This window comes from Ceratosolen solmsi, unplaced genomic scaffold (genome assembly GCF_000503995.2).
Source record: "Ceratosolen solmsi marchali unplaced genomic scaffold, CerSol_1.0 scaffold13, whole genome shotgun sequence".
Lineage (NCBI taxonomy): Eukaryota > Metazoa > Arthropoda > Insecta > Hymenoptera > Agaonidae > Ceratosolen > Ceratosolen solmsi.
In genome coordinates this window covers 2,718,736-2,741,449 of record NW_011948418.1, presented here as the reverse complement: position 1 = coordinate 2,741,449, position 22,714 = coordinate 2,718,736, and the positions used below count along the sequence as shown (strand labels likewise).

The following is a 22,714-nucleotide window of genomic DNA, read 5'->3' as shown; positions in this document are numbered from 1 at the left end:
GAGTTTGGTAAAATAAAATTTTGATATTGATGAGTCAGGCAGCGAATGAATGAGCGATTATTATTGTAAAGACAAAGTAATAATGTGTGCGATATCGGAGGATATCTCGAGAGTGAAAAATCCGACTTTGGATAGTAGAATGATAGTGTATGTATAATATGGAAAAGCCGAATGGAAAATTGGCAGATAATTAACCCTCAATCGCTTTCACAAAATGAATATTCCATAAAAATGATCATAACGATTCCACCATATGTCTAATGTTTTTTTCTTCTTTTTTTTACATTAACGTTCCGCACGTGAGTAGTTATGTATATTTTGGATGGGAGATAAGACAATGACCTAAGCTTGGCCGTAAAACTTTTCACGTTATTGCTTACCGTAATGAAAATACAACGAAAATAAAATAATATCGTTATTAAACACACAAATGCTAATATGATGGAAAAAGGTAAAAATCGAGCTGGGAAAATGAATTAATTTTCGACGTGCAGGTTTACGTATGTGAATGCACATTATTTTCTCTGTCTGTCTCTGTCTCTCTCTCTCTCTCTCTCTCTCTCTCTCTCTGTCTCTTCGATATATATTATATATATATATATATATATATATATATATATATAAAAATACCCAATTACCAAAAATATTTTCTAACTAAAACTCTTTGCAAAATTGTCTACTTCTTCGCTCCTTGCGATCCTCTCTTCCCTCCATATACTCGTTCTTTCATTCTTTGTCTTTCTTTAGCTTCTTGGCTCGCTCTCTGCTACTTTGCTGTTCAAAATGTTAATTGAGACTTTGGGCGCGCGCTTAAAATCGACTCAATTTCATGCATCCCTACAATGACAATTTGACGATTGTCTCGAAGATACATTTGAAAAGCAATTCATCGATGAGCTTTGTTACGTTGAAGAGTTAAGAGAGCTTAAAAGTCGACATGCAATTCCTCACTTTTTCATTACACTTTTATTATCTTATCTCAAGCACAGATATTTCCTATTTAATTTCATTACATCTGTCACACTTGATGACAGTGCTATGGATATGCAATTAATTTGGATAAAAGCATCGGTATAAATGAGTAAATTTTATAAACAACACAATCAATCGTTAATAATTTTGTTGAGTAATAAATAAACATTTGGAATAGGCATTTATAATGTTCTTAAGCATACTACCATTCTCCATAAATATTGCATGGGAAGATGTATCGTCTTAATCATAGCCTTTGTTTCTATACAAACAATCTCCATAAAAATTTAAAATTTTAATGCTTCTAAGAAGTCCCTTCCCTTCCTTCCCTCATCTTCTTATCCTCCTTGTCCTCCACTCATCCTCTCCTCCTCCGCCATCTCTTCTTTTTCTACTTTTTCTGCCTCTTCTTCTTCTGTCTCTTCCTTTCTCCCTCGGTGACGCCGGTATCTTTTTCATTCCCTTACGTACGTGTCCTTTTATATGTTCGCATAATTTCTTCGGGACTTAATAATCTCTATAAGCGTCACGTTATCTTTGACACTTGGTACGACAAATTCATTATGTGTAACAACACGAGTACTATTAAATCAACATTTCGTTTACAAATGGAAAGTCCGAAATACATTTTCATTCGCGCAGCTTGGCCACTTTTTAGACCCTCTCGAGTGCCAAAATTATCGCATGAGCCCATAAACCTAGAACTTTTCATTTCAATCATCATTCAATGGAGCGCACTTTTAACGCATCGCGGACAGATAATTACATTGTTACACCAAGTGGCTGCAAAAAGCATTAATTTTAACGCTAACATTGTCGACAACCGCGCACCACGACCGGGGCCCCTCATTCCATTTAACACGCGCACGCGCGCTCGCCCCGCCGCACAAATATGTCTTCCTCTCGCTCGCCTGGGCCGCGCGCCTCCCTCGTCATCCCGCGGAGAAGATCCGATCCTCGAGACTCGAGCGTGTCATGCGGTTCACGTCGAAGGCCAGGAGGCTCCCCCACCGCCCCCTCCAAATCCCAAATTCGCTCAACTCGCTTCATTGCAACGCAACGATCTGCTCTGCCTCGGCTCTTTCATTATACACTTTGTCCGTCCTCCCTTCCCACGTGTCAGCGGAACGTTTTTTTGCGTATCACGCGACTCTCTTCCGAGTGTCTCTCATCCTCGCGCGCAATTTCAATTATTCCCGAGAAAAGCTCGCACTGTCCCGGGAGTCCGGTCGATGAAAGTTTGGGTTCGATGCTCGATCACGAGTCAGTCGGACGAGTTGGCTTTCACGTGGCGAAACGTCGGATATATGTGTATTACCCGTAATCGTGAAAGCGGATAAGCTTAATGACAGGTCAATGTAGGTGTCGCTCTCGCGCCTCCAGTACGGCAAATCGGCGACGATATTGGCGCGGACTCTGGGAGTTAATGGTTTCCGCCCCGGTCACGCGATCAATATCTCTTGGCGTTTCAGCTCGCTGGCGTGGTCTTGATCTCGATCTTTATTGTCGGCGAGATCGTGGCTCTCTCCTTTGTGTGTGGGTAGGGGAGCGCGTACGTGTGGCCGCGGGTACTCGGTATCTCGCTTGTATTATGTGAAAGTACCGGTACTCTATCGATCAATAACGCAATCATACTACTGGCCTATCGGAATAAATTGTATTTTTCGTGTTCCGTGTATGATTTCATTGCTTTGGTCGGCCGAATCGTTCGCTCGTATCTGCTTCTTCGTTCATCTTGAGCGGCAGTGGTAGTTCTCACTGTTTGTGTGTGTGTGTGTGTGTGTGTGTGTGTGTGTGTGTGTGTGTGTGTGTGTGAGAGAGAGAGAGAGATTGAGAGAGATCAAGTAGAAAAGCACTCACTTTTGTTGTCAATAAGAAGGTTTTGGCTATTTTTACGTCTACGTCGGGGAAATAATTTGCACGCTGATTAAAGAGAAATTGATAAATTCGAAAATTCGATTTATCCCTGTTCGGACAATAAAAATCATTTCTTAATAATGCGAGAATAATGGATTTATGTACATTGCTCGATGAGCATTCGAAACTCGATACAGAATTAAATACAATCTAGATAAATAAAGTTTGTTAACTAACTTGTTGTAATAAGGTATTTGGCATCTTCGCGTTTGTGCAATTATAATTTTGAAATCGGTGAAATTCAATTTTCTGCGAGGAGTATCATTATATTTATCGTTTGCACGTGTTTATCGATAATAAGGATATATTTATTTCAGCCAAATTTGAAAAATTACTTTTAACATTATCCTGCAGAGATACGAAATAATTGAATATCCATTAAGTTTGGAAAATTACCATCGAATATTCATGAATTTTGTATAAATAACGCGCGGTTAAGCTCGAACGGATATTCTTATTATTATTATAATAAATATTTTATTTAGCAAATATCAGCGATATTGTTGCCGAGGTAATTTATTGGCATTTTCTATCGCTTGAATCGCTGGCTAGAAATGCTCGACTCGCTGAGATATTCAAATAATTAACCAACACTCTGCATAAATTTGCCAAACATATATATCTAAGACTTTCGTTCTTGGCATTTTCGAATATGGAATGAAGCCGTAGCCAGCGGTCTAATATTCAATAAATATGCGTCACTCGCGAGAATTCAGAGTCTCGCTTCTCAATGTTCCTCGACATTTTTATTGTCTCCTTCCCTCGGATGCTCCTCCTGACGTACATCAATTCACTTGTGCTCATCCCTTAAGACTTTTCGACTGGACGTACACTCGGCAGGTGGAAAAAAATCAATTGGCTGGCGATAGTCTGGGAGTGCCGACGAAAGCTCACACTGCGCACTCGCGGGTGTTGATCGATCGTCTTGGCGAGTCTCGCGACGGCTTCTCTTCCACTCGACTACACGTGCGTACTTGTGTACTTGGCTTGCAAGCTCATTTCGCGTGCCAATGATGAATAAAGTAAAGGAGCAGAGGTGGAGTAGGGGCGCTATGATTGATTAGCCGAGCGTTAACCGTACGGCGATTCATCATGAACGGCGAGTCTTAAACTTTTTCATGGCGTATGTTGCGCTGTGCCCCGCTGAATTCCAAGTACGATTAATTTTGCCGAGGCGACGTCGTTTAAAATCGCGTATAATATTGCGCGAATTGCAACGACCTATGAGCAATTAAAAGCCTCGATAGGCCTCGACCAGCAGCAGCAGCAGCAGCAGCAGCAGCAACAGCACAGTGAAAGTGAAGTAGCCGGGGTTATAATTCAATTACACGATGAATCAATTTTGTTTGTTTATTATTGCGAATTAGCGTTTATTAAGGATATTAAACGGAGATCATTAGAAACTTGTGTGCATAAGCGCTTAGCATGCCGAGGCATAAATTGCTCGCATTTTATTTATTTGTGCGTTTAATGAACTGGCTGTTAGTTGCAAAAATATATACTTGGCGATTACGTCTAACAGATACTTTGTTCTTATATCAGTAGTTTACTCAATTGTCGCAATATAATAATCATCATTTATTATCGTATGATTAAGAATATTATTATATTGCTTTGAATATTTAAATAACAAGCCGAGGCTAACCGTCGAGACCATTTTTATTTCTATCTATGGGAAATATTATACATTATGAATACTTGCTATCATTCATTTATATATACAATAATTTTCATTGACTGATGCTTATGTATATTAATTTGATATACATTTGCCAGAATTCGAATAAAACAAAAAAATCATAAACAAAACGAAAACAAAAAGAATGAAAAGTAATAAAAATCAGAAGAAGAAGAAGAAGAAGAAGAAGAAGAAGAAGAAGAAGAAGAAGAAGAAGAAGAAGAAGAAGAAGAAGAAGAAGAAGAAGAAGAAGAAGAAGAAGAAGAAGAAGAAGAAGAAGAAGAAGAAGAAGAAGAAGAAGAAGAAGAAGAAGAAGAAGAAGAAGAAGAAGAAGAAGAAGAAGAAGAAGAAGAAGAAGAAGAAGAAGAAAAATAATAGAAAGTTGTTTATACGAAGCGAGACATATATCTACAAGTAGATTCGATATTCCGTTTTGCCATCATTACCGGCTGCACTAAAAATCAAAATAAACGAAAATTTTCGAGAAATAAAAACGAAGCACGAATTTTCAAATCATCTTGATTAATGTTCGTGGCACACCTCTATCATAGAATTAATGCTTTCGTCCGTTCGATCCGTCATTAATAAACGACGGATTAAAGTATCAATTATCATTATTAATAATCAATTAAAGGCTTTAAAGGACTCGTATGTCTACAGTAGGATAATATAATGATCTCGAATCCTTCCGAAAGCGCACCGATGCTTTTGCAGCAGTTAATTTCGTAAAGCAAAAACTCGACGAAGACTCAGCACGACGAAAGGGGCCACATGCCTGGAAAACCTTGGAGATCATCGCGTACTTTGCAGCGTAATTAAGCGACCGATAAATGGAAGACAATATCAAGGCCCCGAGTGACTGCGAAAATTTCACCCGAAACATCCCAGGAATATCGTCAATAGTCGCTTCAGGATTTTTCCTTTTCCATCTGCTTTTTAAGCGCGCGCGCGCTACAACACGTGTATTTTCACCATGCCATGCCAAGACGTAATTTCACCGACGCGTTTATATTCGGGTCCGTTGTGCGAATTCATTAATTACGCGGACGTCGAGAGGTCGCCGCAGTAGTCTAAAGCTTTCGCACGATCGCCAACTCTTTCTCCACCTTTTTTACCAATCCTTCCTTATCCTGCTCTCTTATTTCCTACTTTCTTGCTGGGTGCACTCGCGAGTGCAGCACATGAAATATGACCTGCTTATAGCTATCACATGTTGAACATTACTTTTCCACTTGATTCCCCCCCCCCTCTCCCTGGCCCACGGTGCTCAATCGTTTATTTGTGAAAATTCTACTCGAGCATAAAAGATTTATCGTCGTTATAAATTATTTTTCACAACTAATGCGCGCGTTTTTAGCGCTCCTACATTTTTGTTTTGCGCATAATTTCATAAGTATTACAAATCTGCGGATAGGTATAAATATTATTAATTTTAATACATTTATATGACGGTATAAGCGCGAGTTATTTGTACGTAACCGATTCAATTAATTTTATTAATCATTACAAACAAGGCTAAGAAGCATCGATACCGAATGCTTACAACTAGACTCTTTGAGATAAAATTCTTGAATAAAATTTTAGATTTTAAACTTTACTGTAAAATCAATTTATCATAATTGCAATCTTTCCTTCAATCACTCGTCACGAATACCTGAGCATAAAAGCCGAACATTTAAATATGATTAACCGTTTCGCTTAGAACATCGAGCTTTAAGAAGAATCGTATTAGAATTTCTTTTTTGTATGTTCAAATAAATTAGAAAACTCAATGGAAAAGTCGAAGCGCGGCTCCTTTCCAGGACTTTGTTCGTTTTACGTATTAGACTTTTTTTTTCTTCTTTTTTTTTAATGAAATGAGATGAGATGAGGTGAGGTGAGAGGGGGGAGGGGCGTCGAATAAAGTCGGACATACTAAAAAATCGTCCACGCTGAAGGAAGACACATTATACGCGCGGGATCTCTTTCAATGCCTTATTCCCCCCCATTGCAGCTTTTCAAAGTCTAAATCTCAGCCACGGAACTCGTCGCGTTTCCCTAATCGGATTTAGCTTGTGCGCATATCTATACACACATATACGCGCGCGCGCGCGCGTACATGCACACATCAGTCAGATGTCAAGTCGGACTCGGGACACATCAGAGGAAGCCGACGCGCAAGAATTAGAGACTCCGTTTTTGCGTCTTGTTGTTTTCGCGCCCTGAATCTGTTCCGTTTGCGCGCGCAATTGGTCTTGAGGATGCCAATGCATGCTTACGCTCGAATAATAATCGCCTTGTAAAGAATATTGGAACAGCGCGCGCCGTTTTTCTCTCGCTCTTTAATCGGCAATCGGGATTATCGATACGACACATTCAGAGCTGTAAGAATAAAGGGAAAAACGTAGTCGCGAGACTCATTGGCGGAGAGCCAGAACGTTTAGGCGCACCGGTTGAATATCTTGCGGATAGATTATATTCCGTGTGTATGTTATGTGCGCGGATACCACGAGTCGTCGTAAGCTTACTTTCTCGTTAAAATTTAATCGATAGCGATGGCGAGTGTAATGGAACTTTTAATTTTGAGATTATATCAGAGATGGGAGGACGCACTTGTCTAGAAAACCTAAGCCATTTATATGCTTCGGCAATTTATTCATTCGTATATATGTCGTATGTTCTCTCACCATTTATATGCTTCGGCAATTTATTCATTCGTATATATGTCGTATGTTCTCTCACTCTCACTCTCACTCTCACTCTCTCTCTCTCTCTCTCTCTCTGTGTATACACACACACTTATAATCCGATTATATTAATATCCTCTCCGAATATCTCATTATTTTTTGTCATTTCACAAACATGTCTATAAAATTTTATCGCCATTTAGAAAATGATTTTTTGAAACATTCTGTTTTATTCGTCATACCTACAACCAATGCCTTTCATCAATCTACATAGAAAATTTAAGCGATATTTTTTGCATTTCATGTTCACGTTCGGTTATGCGCCCCTGCGGATAATCATAGGTCTACTCAAAGGATATCTAGGACTTTGAATATTTTAACGAGATCTTTTCAGTTTTGCCAACTGTAGAAGGACTCGCTTGTTAGCCAGAGCCAACCAATTCGATGTTAATACTCCACCCACTTTACTCGGTAGCAACATTAAGAAGTTCAGATTAGGTTTTCGTCGAGATAAATATAAACGAACGCTGCCGAGTACAATAAGCCGAGGAGTATCGCTAGCGAAATCCAAGAAACTGGTGTAAGTCGCGGCGGATGTAACGCGCTTTGGATGTCGATGCCAGAAATAAAGGACGTGCCACGGCGACTTCACCTACCTCCCGACCTTATCGCTCACGGCCCCGGCGTTTGAACTCGGACGGCGGAGAGGAGTCTGAGCGACTTGGCCGCGCATGAAATTTATTATCCGAGTGCTTGGGCCTCGCCGCGATCGGCATCAGCCGCGCCGAAAGGCGACTCATTAGCAGAGACGGGGCCTCGACTTCCGTGTCCCCTCGGCCCGCGCCACCACGACCTCCACCAGGAATGTGGGCCCGCGCGGCCGCTTCCGCCGTCGTGAGCCTCGTGCCACACGGCCGTCACCTACGTGGGCTAATTAAGTGATCGGTCGCTTGTCGAGAGGTGACCGAGGACCAAAAAAGCGAATGCTCGAAGGATAAGCCGGGGATTTTCGGTTACGGCAGTCAAGGGAGATTCGGTTCGGATGACAGGCTCGTCATGGCTTTTGTTGGCACCCCTTTAGGCCGTCTAATTCGAGGAATCGCGCTCACCTTACGGCTCGTAGCGATATGGATGTTGTTTTGTCGCTGTTTGTGTTCAGATCGCTGGTATTTACGGGCTGATCGATAACCTCGGCACTCTCCTCTCGATCGACCACGATCGACAGTTTCAGCACTGAGCAACAAAATCAGCATACTCAAGCATTATTCAACCAACAATAATGTCTAATAACTAATTAGTGAGAATGTTGGAGCGCCTCGTAATTTCATAGGGGGATTTCGTGCGATATTGTTATTTCGTTGTTTTGGTGTATTCGTGGTGGCAATGGCACCGCGTGAGCCCCGGAATTTTCAAATGAATTTTAAATACGCGTGCGCACGATTTCTCGAACACTAAGCAATGTACGTTATATGACGTATATAACGTGTAATCTGTCATGCCGATATGCCTCTAACGCCGACTAATTCTAGCTCCACAATTTGAAAATCGTAGATATATTATTATTTTTAATTTAATAACCTTATAATTATTCTACAACGTTCGCTCTCTCTCTCTCTCTCTCTCTCTCTCTCTCTCTCTCTCCATTATGGGTTAATCATTTTTTTCTTCTTTTCTTCTAAGTAGCCTGAGGGTATCGAATGCATACTTTAGAGTGTAACAGAGTGTTTCGGTTCTTTTAAATGGCAGGCGAGAGGCACAACACCAAGAAATGAAAATAAACTTCAAATAAGCCGTTTTATATCAACTTACGGATTAAGCAGTAAAACAGCTGTTTATCTATAGTTATGATAATATAAAGCAAAAGAGTGAAGAATCGGACATTGTTTTTTTTACGCATGATGTGTAAAAATTAATATTGGATTATCGCTTTGCCTAAATATTGCCTTGAATAAAAAAAAAAAGGTTTGTTTGCAAATTCGCTTTATTATCGTTCGTATTTACCTCTGTCTTAATACTTAAATGTTATACATGCTCGAACGCCATGAAAAATAAATAATATTAATCAAATAAAAAATTACTCTATAGACTCTAATGACACACACTCGCGCGCGCGCTCACACATCTTCATTACGTTCATACAGAGAGATTTTTATCAAGTCATTTTTATGCTCAACAATATAAAATAATAATTAATATCTCGGATATAACCGATCTAAATAGCTTTATATTATAATTGCTCGAGAGTCTCGAATAATAAAGCTTCGTTGCCGCAATTGAATATTTGAATAGGCTTTTGGGAAAAATAATTGGCTAGTCTGCTGTACACTTACTTAAGTACAGCTTGAAGAAAACGATCGCATTTATATGGAATCACGCGTTCGCTACTACTCATTCCTCACCCTTCCAATGCATAATTTATCTACTTTATATTTCCTAGGGCCACATTCAACGAATATGCAAATTCGTAGCAAAATACGAAATGCCCGATTGCATCACAATTAATAATCACGCAAAAAGCAACAGTTTCCGCGGACCAACCTATACTACAAATTCAATGATATTATTTGGAAATTATTCCACACGGGGAAAATAAACATACAGCCTCGCGAAAATATCCCTGGCAGCTCGAGTCGGCTGACGCGCGTTACCCAATCCCATCCACCTCGACTCCTTGAAGTGGAGATACTCCACCGAGTATCTCCCATTAGGTCGATATGTTGATATGTTCGACAAATTGCACCTCTTTATCGTAATTTTTGCGTGCGCGATAGCCAGGGATCGAGCCGTAATTGGCTCTCGCGGGTGGGAAAGAGGCCGATTGTCTCGCGGTGCGGCGCTTGTCTTTAACGGCGATCTGAGAAATCGGACGCGAGCCTCAGTGGCCAATAATAATTTCATTCCCGGTCGGCTGACTTTTGCCTTTACAGTGCCGCGTGCGAATCGCGCGACGCCTCCCCTCGTTTGGCTGCAGCAATCGTTTATCAAGATATTATCGTCGTTTCGGTATGGCGCCGAGCGAGCACGCACGCGCAAGCCCCTATGTTGTCATGCTCGTTACGTATAATAATCCCTTGGGTAATTACGCTAATTATAAGGTCGAGAGTGGTCGCTTAGGCTTCAATTTAAACGGTTGAATTTTCACTCCACATTCACCACGGGGATAATCGAATATCGATGGATTTTCGATATCGCGTACTTCTCGCATAGTACGGCTTGTTCCAATTCATCATTGAATAACGCTTATGGTGTTTTGATATTAGGCATTGGAGAGAGCATTGGACGCAAGACATTGGATAGCGCGTCTCCAGGGTGTGAACGTATCTCGTATCTCGGAAAGATAAACATTGTTTATCAAAGTAGCGCGGTTTGGAAATGTCGTAACGCGATAAAAAGTAGATGTGATGTGTTCCCTTGGTGAAGTGAAGGAACGTGAAAGGCACTTGGCTAAGGTAAAAGTAGAATCTTGAAAGTCAATGTACACAGCGGAATGAGCGACGCATCCGGAGAACTGACGGGATCTCTGCCTCTCTCTCTCTAAATATATATATATATATATATATATATATCTGTTTCTCTCGACTTGCTTGCATGGTTGCGCAAGCTCTAGAATCGAACGTGGCTCGGTCGAGACCTCCGGGCAAGTAATTCCGAGTGGTTGTGAAGAATTTGTGGTCGGCGAAGAGCCAAAGAGGCCTCGGGACCACCAAAGTCTGCGATTGCAGGTCGGTGAATTCGCTCACCCTTACGGAAACAAACGAGCCGGATCATAGAAATACTTCCTCCTCCTGACCCATCCTTCCCCCCCCCCCACCGACTCCCACTCTGCACCACCGTAGCTCAAAACCAAAACCAACTCATCCACCAGCGTCACTCTTGTCTCGTTTGCGGTCGCGGTTTTCCAATTTTTATTCGTGCGAGCGCGGGTAGAGGCCGCTTATAGATCCGATGACTCTGTGGTACTCCGTAACCGGGGCTCGAGGCCGATTGTGGATTATTTTCGAACGAAAGCGAGGCTGTTGCTCGTTATCCTTAAATTAACCGCCACGCCCCAGAATCATTGGCGAAAGGGAGCGCGGAGAGTGCATTTTCCACTGCCTATTGCACTTTGGCACCGGATGGCAGCGCATTGCCGGTGAACACATCATCCTCAGTATATTCGCACCGAGGGAGAGCGAAAATTTTAATTTACTCGGTCATCCGCGATAAGCATCGTAAGTTTAAGTCATTAATGGGTACTCGGCACCGCGCGCGAATGAAAGTACCTGTGCTTCGTATTTACGATCCGGGACTCGTGCGCGCGTACGTGAACGCTCGCAATTCAGATTCCCGCGCAATCATCGAACAATACTTGCGTACTTAACCTCGCGTCGTCTAATCATAAATCATCGGTGGCGTGCGTTTGCACGTATAGCTTGCATCGCGCGCGTTACAGCTATTAAATGAAAATCCCGTGCACGTCCCGTCCCGTCTCGATCTTGAAAAATGAGAAAAGCATCGGATTATGTAAGCGTCACCCCGACACAGCTCGGGCGAGGAGTGCCCGATGAAAGTCCATCCTGCATTTCACGCGATTTTGGCTTTCACTCTGGGTGGCTATGGAGAGCCGTGGGCACGCCTTTTGAGAGTCCGAAGGCTCCTCAAGCATTTGGAAATGAAATTTTGGAGTGGAGTCAAGCTTGGCTATTCTCACTGAAGTACCGCAACAATTGCGCAACAGATTTATTCGAAAAAATTTTTTTAAAAGCGTTATTTTAAAAATCGAATAGTTGATTGTTGCTCGTCGATATGATAGCGATAGGTTATTCAAAATCTTCGTAAGGCCTTCCCTATTGCGACGCAGGGGGTGAAATTTCACGTAATTAAGGATATCAGAATGTTGGAGCCAACGAGGGTTAATAACGTAATGGCCGCGTAATGAATAAACGGCGTATGTCATGTGATTCTTGAAATTTCTCCTATCACACAATTCCGTATTGGCCAGCATTTTTTCTCCTCGTTTCTCCTTTTATCGAAACTGAAGGTATAAAGGTTGTAAGAATTAAAAGCACTTTCGTTTACCCCTAATAAATATACGAAGTAATAGAATGGTGATAGAGATGCGAGATATATATGTATACGATCGAGGAAAATGAATGCTACCTGCTTTCAACACTCCTTACCAATCGCCCAATCTTTGACAATAAACAAGTTTTATGGTAAGTCTTATTGCCGATCGAGAAGCTCCCAATCTAATAAATAACCGTTAAATTCCATCTAATTTTATGCAAATAACCGTAATATGATGAAATCGTTTATCGCGTGCGTGGTAAAATGCGGCAAACAAGTGTCGCTTATCGTTTACGTGAATTGTCAGTGGGTGGCCGACCGTTGCTCTTTTCATTCAACGTCATTCGAATTACTGCGTATGGCTTAAATGCTAAGCAGACGACACGCGTCACGAGGCTAAGGCTTCGCTAATTCAGAACTGAAATTTCGGCGTTCGTGACATCCGCCGGCCGAGCTTTGGAAAAGCCGCGTGGAACGGACGACGGCGGCGCAGAGAAAGGGGAAGCCGAACAATAGTGAAACGAGTCTTGTCGGTTGTTTTCATTTTACAACGCTAAAATACGCTTCCTCGATAATGAATCAACAGAATTTAAATTACGGAGCATTTAACGTGGCCTGAAGTTTAGTTAAATGCGGCGCATACAACTCGACGACGCGCACATACGGGAAAATGGAAAGGCAGAGCGCGCACATTACTTTGGACATGACGTACGGTCTTTAAGCGTAGTTATTGCAGTTGTCACGAGGGGGCTAAGACGTTCCCGCTATTAAGTGGGCAGCTGAAGATTGATATAATTGACTCGCGCGTGCCATCGTAACGTAATTCTTCAAACAAAATAACCTTTCATTTTCAGTGTTTTATTACACAGTCGTTGCGAGTATGGACACGGAGGTGACTATTTATTTATTTTTCTCTTCGTGCTTTATTTTTTACGGACTTTACAATTTGTCACCGATGGTCGTCGTCGGTGGTTTAGGTCGCGAGTGTACCGAATATAGCGAACAGCAGGGATACGGCGGAGGAGATGGTTTGGATGAAGCCGCGATCGCTTACTCAAGAGGAGATTTTGCGACTGGCGAGAGCTCAGGCATACGCGGTTCGTGTTACCGTGGATAATAAAAAAATGGACGAGGAGGAAGAGGATGATAAGCAAGACATAACTTCATCGGTTCCTAACGGCACTGGCGACGATAAGGTGCGTGAGAGAGGCCAGGCGGGCAGTCCGGTTGACGCCGCCGCCGCCGCCGCCACCGCCGGCCTCTATGTTGTGATAAGATAATATGAAAAAATTATGGTAAAACGCGCGCGATGTTTTGTAGCCGAGGACGTCTCCTTATTATTTGTCTTTTACTTTTTGTGTAGAAGGTTATCGAAGCGGAGGAAATGTATCATAATGACGGGGAGGAAGAAGAAGAAGAAGAAGAAGAAGAAGAAGAAGAGGATGAGGAAGAGGAAGAGGAAGTGGAGGAGGACGATACCGAGGAACCTTCTTGATATTTCAATTTTTTAATTTGGGCGAATTTTTTCTACAAATCTGAAACGTCTTTAATGATAAATAATAAAATTATATATTAGTTTAAGAATTCCAATGTTTATTCATTATGATAAATGTCGTGTAGTAGTACGTGCAGTACGTGTATGCGTGAGAGCGCGTGTGTTCATGCAACCAAGTGCACAAGTACGTATAAGAAGTGTGTTTGATAGAAAATTATATTTACTCTACTATTGTTACAACTGCTGTGTTACTATTACTACCATCACTAGTATTCTTACTTATTACCGATTACGTTAATAGAGAGAGGAAAAACTTTTTTTACTATTCGACTGTCGTTTTAATTTTAATTTGCTTGCTCCAAATAAAAGCTAGAGAAGATAAATTTACAGGATTTTAATGACTTGGGACATCACATATAGTTTTCGTCATTCAGATTTTTTAATTATAATTGTTGTATACTTTGATTGCTCTCTATCTATCTATATCTCTATCTATCTCTATCTCTCTCTCTCTCTCTCTCTCTCGCTCCTTCCCTCCCCTTCACTCCCCGGTCCCTCTCGCGAGACACAAGTCGTTGGGAACCGTCTAAAAACGTCGATAGGTGAACAATTCAGCGAGAAACAAAAAGTAAGCGTCGAGCCACGCGCGATCTCGCGGAAATATTTTAGTTTTGTTAAATAAAAATCTCGATGGCTTAAGCTGTTCCCGTCACTACTTTCTTTTAATCGATGTAATCGCGAAAAATGTACTCTGCAAATGCCTGGCATATAAAATTCTCGATTGTTACCTCAAGTGTATCGTCATTTACGCGCAACGCCCGCTTTCCCAATAAATAAAGCAAAACTATAATTGACTGCGATACATTGAAATACAAATAAAGAGAGTTAGTTACTCGGAAGGTTACAACGACGACGTCAAGAACGTTGATTTATAGGTTATACGTTTACGATGGCTGCAAGATTATTGCGCAAACCGTCAAAACAAATATTCTCACAAATCGTATTATATTTATATTGGTAATGTCGACTTTGGAAATTCGCGCACGTGACACGAAGAGTCATGTCGCGAGTCCGCAAAAGTCCGAAGACAAACAAAGGGGGCGGCACGCTCGGTGCTTCTTTGGAGGAAAAGGGATGCGTCCGCGTAAGCGTATCTGAGCAGAGGAGGGAAGCCGAGAGAGGCCGGAGCTAATTAAAAAGAGGAAGAACGCAGGAGGCGATTACCGTTACGGGTATCGCGCATGTCGCGCGTATGTCGCACCGACCCGGGTGAAGGTGGCGGAGGACGCTGCGGTAGCGATGGACGAGCAGGGAGAGGGGAGAGATGGGCGGTAACGCCGTGCCTCGACTGGTGGGGATAATTAGAATTATTACACGGCGATCCGACCCCCAGCGTACTTGGCGATATACGGGCACAAAAGCAGGAAGTCGTGTGCGCCGGGGCGTCGTCGTGCAGATAAGGCGCGATACTCTTCCGCCAATGTAAAAAGCAGTGTCGAGAGGGAAGGACCCGGGCGACAATAACGAGCACACGCCCTGATAAATCACGCTTTTCCCATGGGTGGATGAGAGCCGCTATCCGCGGCCCCATCGTCGCTCCTTCTTCGGGCTTTTCCTCGCGGGGCCTCGTTAGATATTCCAACGCGGGTGTCGCCTCAGTCCCCCCTCCCCCCTCCCCCCTCCCCTCTCCCCTCTTCGGCTCGGCGGCCCTCTCGCGACTCGATTATTTATTGCGAGCGCTTATGCTCGATCGCTATCGGCTGGCCGTTAGACACGTCGCACGTGGAGGAACCTCGTCGCGACGGATTTCCTGAATCACGTAGGTGAAAATATTGTCCGCGTAGCGAGCTTTTCTCCTATTAAGCGTTCTCGGGCTCTTTGTGAGCGGCGCTCGGAGTCGACGAGAGGGCTAGGCAATATTGAAATGAGACAAAGAGCGCGAGGCTCTAAGCGGCCAAGACGATAATGTTGCAATTACAAAATTCGCGTGTGTCGGGTATTTTGTAAACATTGCCGATTCCCCTCCCCCACTTTGGATCTACTTCGGCGATCGTCTTCGTCTACGTGCGCGCACCGTAGTTTTTTTAACACATCGCAGCCTGTAAAAGTGCATAATGAGGCACGAACGGTGAGAATGGAAATTGAGAGGCGGGGGTGTAAAGTCGCTCGGAAACGTTTGGCTTGGCAAACGACCTCGTGACGCACCAAAGTCACCAGAATGGAAAATTTCTTGGATTAATGGTCGTATTGGTGGTATTGTGGTGCGTCAGTGTCGCGTATGCGCTTATCCTCGTACATTTTATTTACAAACGTAGCCAGCCAGTGCTTCGTTTGGCGTAGGCAAACTTTTTGGGACGAACAATGGGCGGCGGCGTGACAGTGGCGGAGAGGGGCGGTGGGCGGCAGGGGCAGGGGCCGGAGGGGCAGGGGCCGGGGGTGGGGTATTGGCAGGGGGGGGGGGATGGGGAGGGGGGAGGGGGGGTCACAAGGCAGGAGGCTGCGCCGCGAAATTAATAAGGACCGTGTCTTCCTTTCGAAGTGGTTATTTATGCGCAGAGGGGACGAGCGCGAATTATACAATTGCCAATAACAGCCGCGCGCACGTTTCATTTTATTCGACTGGCAGCAGCGAAACAAACTTATTAGCTCTTATGATCCTCACTTTCGGCTAATAACCGGTTTCCGCGCTTAGATTAGTACTCCTAGTGCGCATTTTCAATGATCGCTCGGTGGGAGTGGTTTATTGCTCCTTTTCTCGAAATCCTTTGTCGTGTGTAATGGCACACGCTCGTACCGTGGCTTTTCTTTCTTTACGAATGACTCCGGGACTTTCTAGCATTAATTTAAAATACATTCATTCTCTTTGAATTGCAACAAATTAAACTCGTGCGTTTTTTCGTTTATTATCTCTGGAGAATCGCGAGTAAATTGCCCCTTTGTAAAAAATGTTTTAATACACGTAAACATTGATAAATATTAAATATACTTTTAACGATTTTTTAATTTTAATTTATTATGATTATTATTATTATTATTATTATTATTATTTAAAAAAAAAAAATTTTTTTTTTGTTTTTTTTTTGTTGGAATAATTATTTGTTCGTTTGTTTTTATTTTGGTTGTTGTTGTTGCCTTGTATAAGAAATACTCTAATGATAATGCTTTCTGTAGACTCTATTTTACATTGGTTACAAAAATTGTCTGGAGCTACGGACGTTGATCAATGAGCAATTACCACTTATTTTCAAATTTACGCCTCTTTATTAATTAAAACGGATTATTCGGAGCGACTATATTATTGTATAAATGTATTTCCATCATCATCATCATCAACATCGTCATCAACATCGTCATCGTATACTTCTTCATCTCCTTCTTATTCTCTTTTGTTTTTTATTACAGTCTTCTTTTTTTGACTTGATTGCGCGCAGTGACCGCAATATAAATGAAGGAATACCCCCGGAAAAATGCCTGGAATTGCTAATGCAATGCCACATAAAAATATAATTTTAATAAATACGGGGACGGCTTTACAATTATTTCTTATGAGTATTCTCAATTTTGGTTGAAATGTAGAGGGAATTTAACGAACATAATATAAAAGCTTAATACGTGGATGTATTAAAGTTTTGCCTCGAGCGAATGATAATCGACAAACACGATCGAGATTAAAAGGTAAGATTAATAATCGAATAATATCATTAAAATGTTTATTTAATTCTCCATTGGAAGTTGGTTATTTAATTGGTGGCGGGGGGGGGGGGGGGGTGCGGAAGAATGCGTCGTTCCATTAGAAAGGTCTGCACACGTTGAAACGCATAGGTGCAACATGCAAGGTGTAAGGTTCTTTGTCCGTCAAAATTTTGTCCGTTAATTTATCAGACAAGTACATGTAAATTTCATCCACGAGGAGCGTTTATTTTTTATTAGTCAGGCGAGAGCCAATGCAACGGACAAGCGTCTATCATTTGTTTTTAAGCGATAAAGCCAGTCGAGATCACTACCCGAAAAAGCCCGCGTAATTATAACGTGCCCAATGGAATCGCGCTTCACGCTTTTACGGCGGAAGATTTATGGATTGGGCCTGCCACGACGAGCTTTTATCCCCTTGAGGCCCAAAAACGCCGTATCGACTAAGCAGGATTTTCATTTTACAAGAATCGATCGACACCCGCGCGACTAAGCGAGTGACTCGAACTTTGAACCTTGATAGGAAAGCGAGCGCTAACTGTATATTCTCTTGTCTCCCCCCCCCCCCATACCCCCCGCCCGACCAAACGGTTGCCCAACCGCGGTTCATTGCTTGATGACGCGCCGCTTCCCGAGCACAATTCATGGCACGATATTTCGCATCCCTTTGGTACATTAAAGGCAGCGCGTAGTTTCGCGTGCGAGGATACCGCGCGATTAATTTCCACCGATCGACGGATTCTTTTGGCCCTCATCGCTCGCTCCTCGTTCATTGAATTTGCGGATCTTAATTGAGCGACGGACGAAACTGTTGCGCGATCTCTTACCTGCCCTTGAGCCTTTATGTTTTTAACCGTACCCTACCGATACTCGTGTAAATGTGAGAGCTCGCGCGATCCACACGGCCATGTAATTATTGGATTAAATCGAGGCTTTTAATTAGGGAGAGACAGTGTGATTAAGTTTAACGTTATGACTCTTGGCTTATGATCAATGCAAAGAAAAGAAGACAAAAAAATAAGGAAAGAAAAAAATCGATAATCAATGTGGCTTGATAAGCGCTGGAGGTGTATCATAATTTTATGTGTAGTTTTTCACGGCACACGGGAAACGATCTATCGATAGGCAAATCTTGAGAGTCATTATTAGCACTTTCACCGCAACATCAACCGACTGCATCCATTAGGTTGATACATTTGCTTTTAAAAATACCGTCCGCCGTCCTTTCTGTTCCTTACCTTCATATTGGCATTTAATTGACATGTAAAAATGTAACGTCTAACAGTGCTCCGCTGGTATTTGAATATAACGTTTCTATCATTGTTATTGTTTTGATATCAAGGCTAAAGTAACTTTCTGTTTACGGATGCTTGGGTGCAGCTCATTACGATTCACATGTTTAATTTAAGAAACTCCAGAAAGGACATCGTTAATTTAAATTTGATATATAAAGGTTTTGAAAATACCTTATAACTTGGATTGGCCGCTCCCCCCCCCCCCCCCCCCCGACAAAAGGAAGATTTATTAAGCACGACTGTGCTGCTCCGTATGCCAAGTTAAGTGTATTAATTGCAAAATAATAGTAACCTCACGGCCATCACGTTTAAAAGTTTCTGCTCCTAAATAATTTCTTCTTAACGACTATTCAAGCATTTTTCAAGCATTATTTTTATCGGCCAATAAATAGTGCATTATCTTTCAAAATATTTTACAACCAATGGCCTACTTCGTTAATAATAGTGAAAGTGCGCTATAGACCAGTTGCAGAACATTAAATTACTAAACTCTTTGGCTCTTTTGTTTTGTTTTTTGGTTTTCAAAATAAGAGCTGCACACCGGACCCCATAGTTTGATGATTTTGCCAATTTAGGAAAACAAAAAGTAAATGTCGAGGCAAATTTATAGTTGCCGAACAAACCGAAAAAAAAACAAACAAAAATCGAATAACGCACAGTCACGTGGATGCTCATTTGCATTTATTGTGAGTGCAAATCTCTTATTAATATAATCTAATGAATTTGATCGATAAAATCGTTAATAATAATTACACATTAACTCCAATTAGTTAGAGAAAGAAACGAGCTCTAGGCCATTCCTTACAAACGGCTGCACGAGTCGCGAATATTTTTTCACTGCCGTGGAATTCCGTTTTTAGCGCGAATTGTGCTTTGATACATAAATTCATTTGGCTTCTCGTTAAGTAAAAATTACAATATAAAGGGGCATAACGACGCTAAAGTATCTCTGGCACGATATGCTTTATACACTTTCCAGCTAATACGAACAAATTAAACATTAATTAGAAGTTATAAACTCGAAAAAAAATATGCGATATTTCCATATAAATCTCGAAGAGTAATCTTCCCTTGTATTAAATGACTTTTCCCATTTCCAAGTGTCTAGCATGACCGGACGACGATTTCCTTCAATGTAATTGGGCAATCGAGAAAAGTACGTGTGGAAATTGTGCTCGCGAAATATTTCTCAGTAAATCCCGCACTCCTCGTTCGATTACAAAAAGAGCTCGATGAATGAGCTCGTGTCGACCAAGAAGAAGAAACCGCTAATCGATAAAATGAAAAAAGAAATCGGGCCCATCCTTCGCGATCCATCTCTCTTCCCCTCGTTACCGTGAGTCTCCTGTTACAGTGTACACGACGACGGTACCGCGGAGGAGGAGGAGGAGGAGAAGGAGGATGGACGGCGGGAGGGGTTTTTTTTTGGGGGGGGGGGGGTCGACGTCCCCCGTCCGATTCATCATCGCTCCGACTACCCACGAATTACATTGAACAGTTTACGAATCAACTCCCCGTAACTTCGCATAATCCTTCTCCGCTCGTAATGAAAGTATTATTATTGGCATTTGAAGAAAAGCCGCTTGAAATGTGAATATTCTCCTTCATTCAATACTAATTACTCTGTGATGCAGCGCTGCTGATTCTATTGACTCTCGTTGCATCGACGTAGAGTGCGAACAGTTGATGAGCCGATCAATATGCTATTTTATCAATCAACTTAACGTATTGACGTTATTCTATCAGCTTTGGCTCTGACAAACATTAATCATGCATTCGCCAGCTTTCGTATAAGCGCCGAGATAATATCAACATCTACGATATCAAATAATGAATTCTGGAATTTGAAATGTAACTTTTGTGTTTTTATGAGCGAGTCGAGTTATGTTGTAATTATAATCTCCGGCGACATTTTTGGTCACTATTTGTTCGATATGTCCGTTAGAGGTAGATACTCACTGTAAATTAGTAATCATTGGCAATTAAAATTTAGTTAGCGTACATTCTCGAGATGATAATTAATTATGGATATTACACGTCAAAGAGGAATATATGGGAAAAAATTTATATAAAAAAGTAAATAACATTGATGATAGTTATAGATAAATTATTTTAATTTTCGGTAAATGTAAATTATAGGAAATTTGATGCTGACGATGTTTATGTATAATTTGATAAACCGTTAAAAATTGCTTTTACATCATTGAAATAAACTCTTCGGGTTAAATAAGATTTCAATTTTATGTCAATTTCTGCTAAAGTATCGCTACGTGAAATCGTGAGCTTCGCCTTACTTCGCTGCGTCAATATCTTAAATGAAAATTCAAGCTATAAACCAAGTATATTTCCATTATTATTATTTACGCTATTTAAACGATATCACTTTCATGACTAAAATGCTCGTCATCGAAATGTTACTTTAATAAACGAAATTTAACGAGCTTGAAGTGTTAAAAACGTCAATAGGCTTTACGCAGTTGATTCAAACATTTAATAATTAATAATTATGATATGTTTGTTTAAATTATGTATGAAAATTGATAAATTAGCTTGTAATTCAATGATGAAATAAAGAAATAAAATTTATCAACCGCAGAACCATTATTTTTAGTTTTTTCTTTTTATGCATTCTTAATTACATTTTTCAGCATTCGTTCGCTTGAACGTTGAGTTGATAAATTGAATTAGCCTTAACAAATTGTTAATATTAATTCTGTATGCTAATGACAAAAGCCTACTCGGGATATAATTACGAATCAATCGTTAAGATCAATTAGAGAAAATCTCCTTCTTCTTTAAAGAAAATTATTATTGTAATTATTATCCTTAATTCAAATGATATTTGCCGAAGCCTTAGGCAGCTTTAAAACGACAGCACTCAAGTGATATTTTCGAATTTTCTTAAACGCTTTATCATGAACTCTGGTAAGTGCGTGACTAGGTCATTATACCCGACGTTGACAAATTTCCATAATAGTGATTACATTATAAGCCATGAATAGTCTACAAATTCAATTTTTTCTAAGGTATTTTCATGAGAGAAAGAAAATGTTATCCGTTTACATATTAAGCTCCAAAAGTATCTGTGAGCGCGGCATTACGATGTCGTAAAATTTGGTCTTTCTCAGACCAGAGATTATTTGATAATGCGCGAGAGATGCCGTAGTCTCGAATATTATATTTAAACATTAAATATACTTTAATCTTAAGCGTTCAGAATTGTCGAATAATCGGCAAGAATTATAAGTAACGTCAAAGAAAGTTTCTTAAAATGCTAAGTGGTAACGTGAATAATACATTTGACAAACGGAAATTCCACAAATTATTTCGCAAAATATTGCCGCATTAATATAAGTTCTCGCTGTACATTGTACGCGCGATTCTATTACAATTTATCGTTAACGAAAAGGACCTATTAAGGAATAAAATTATAATAAACGATAGGGAAGGGAGTATCCTTCATTCGCGAAAACCACACGTCCTCGCTAACACAACAAACAGCAAAGCAACATATTGCATTCCGCCTTGATCGGCCGATCTCTCGAATAACAAATTTTTTCCTCACTTTCGCCAAAACGACAACACGTAGTTCCGATAGGAACGCTTCCAATGAATGGAGAGTGAATTGTGGAAAGATGAATTATGGCTGCGCAATAATATGTTTGATAAGGGTCGACGCGCATTTCCTCCAGCAGCGACGTCTTATCGACATCGGAAAGCGCCGTCCTCGCTCATTGGCAGTCGTACGAGTGGAAGAGAGCTGCCCGGCACGAGGGAGAGAAAAGCATCGCCGCCTCATCCAACAACCCCACCGCCCACATCGCGCGATTCAATTCTTGGCGAATGATCGCGCGTAACAGCCTCCGTTTACAAGAAGCTCTAACAAAGAGGATCGGCACGTACGTGTTGCGCATTATGCACGAGAGGGAAAGAGAGAGAGAGAGAGAGAGAGAGA

At 41.3% G+C, this 22,714-nt stretch overlaps 1 protein-coding gene across 1 annotated transcript in view; it reads left to right on the top strand.

Moving 5' to 3' along the window:
- The first annotated feature begins 13,081 nt into the window (after window positions 1-13,081).
- Window positions 13,082-22,714, top strand: part of LOC105360349 (probable serine/threonine-protein kinase yakA) — a 63,059-nt gene continuing 53,426 nt past the window's right edge. The window contains exons 1-2 of the mRNA XM_011497239.1: window positions 13,082-13,171; window positions 13,257-13,547. Coding sequence (XP_011495541.1) covers window positions 13,160-13,171; window positions 13,257-13,547 — 303 coding nt within the window. The 5' untranslated portion in view covers window positions 13,082-13,159. The remainder of the gene's footprint in view (window positions 13,172-13,256; window positions 13,548-22,714) is intronic.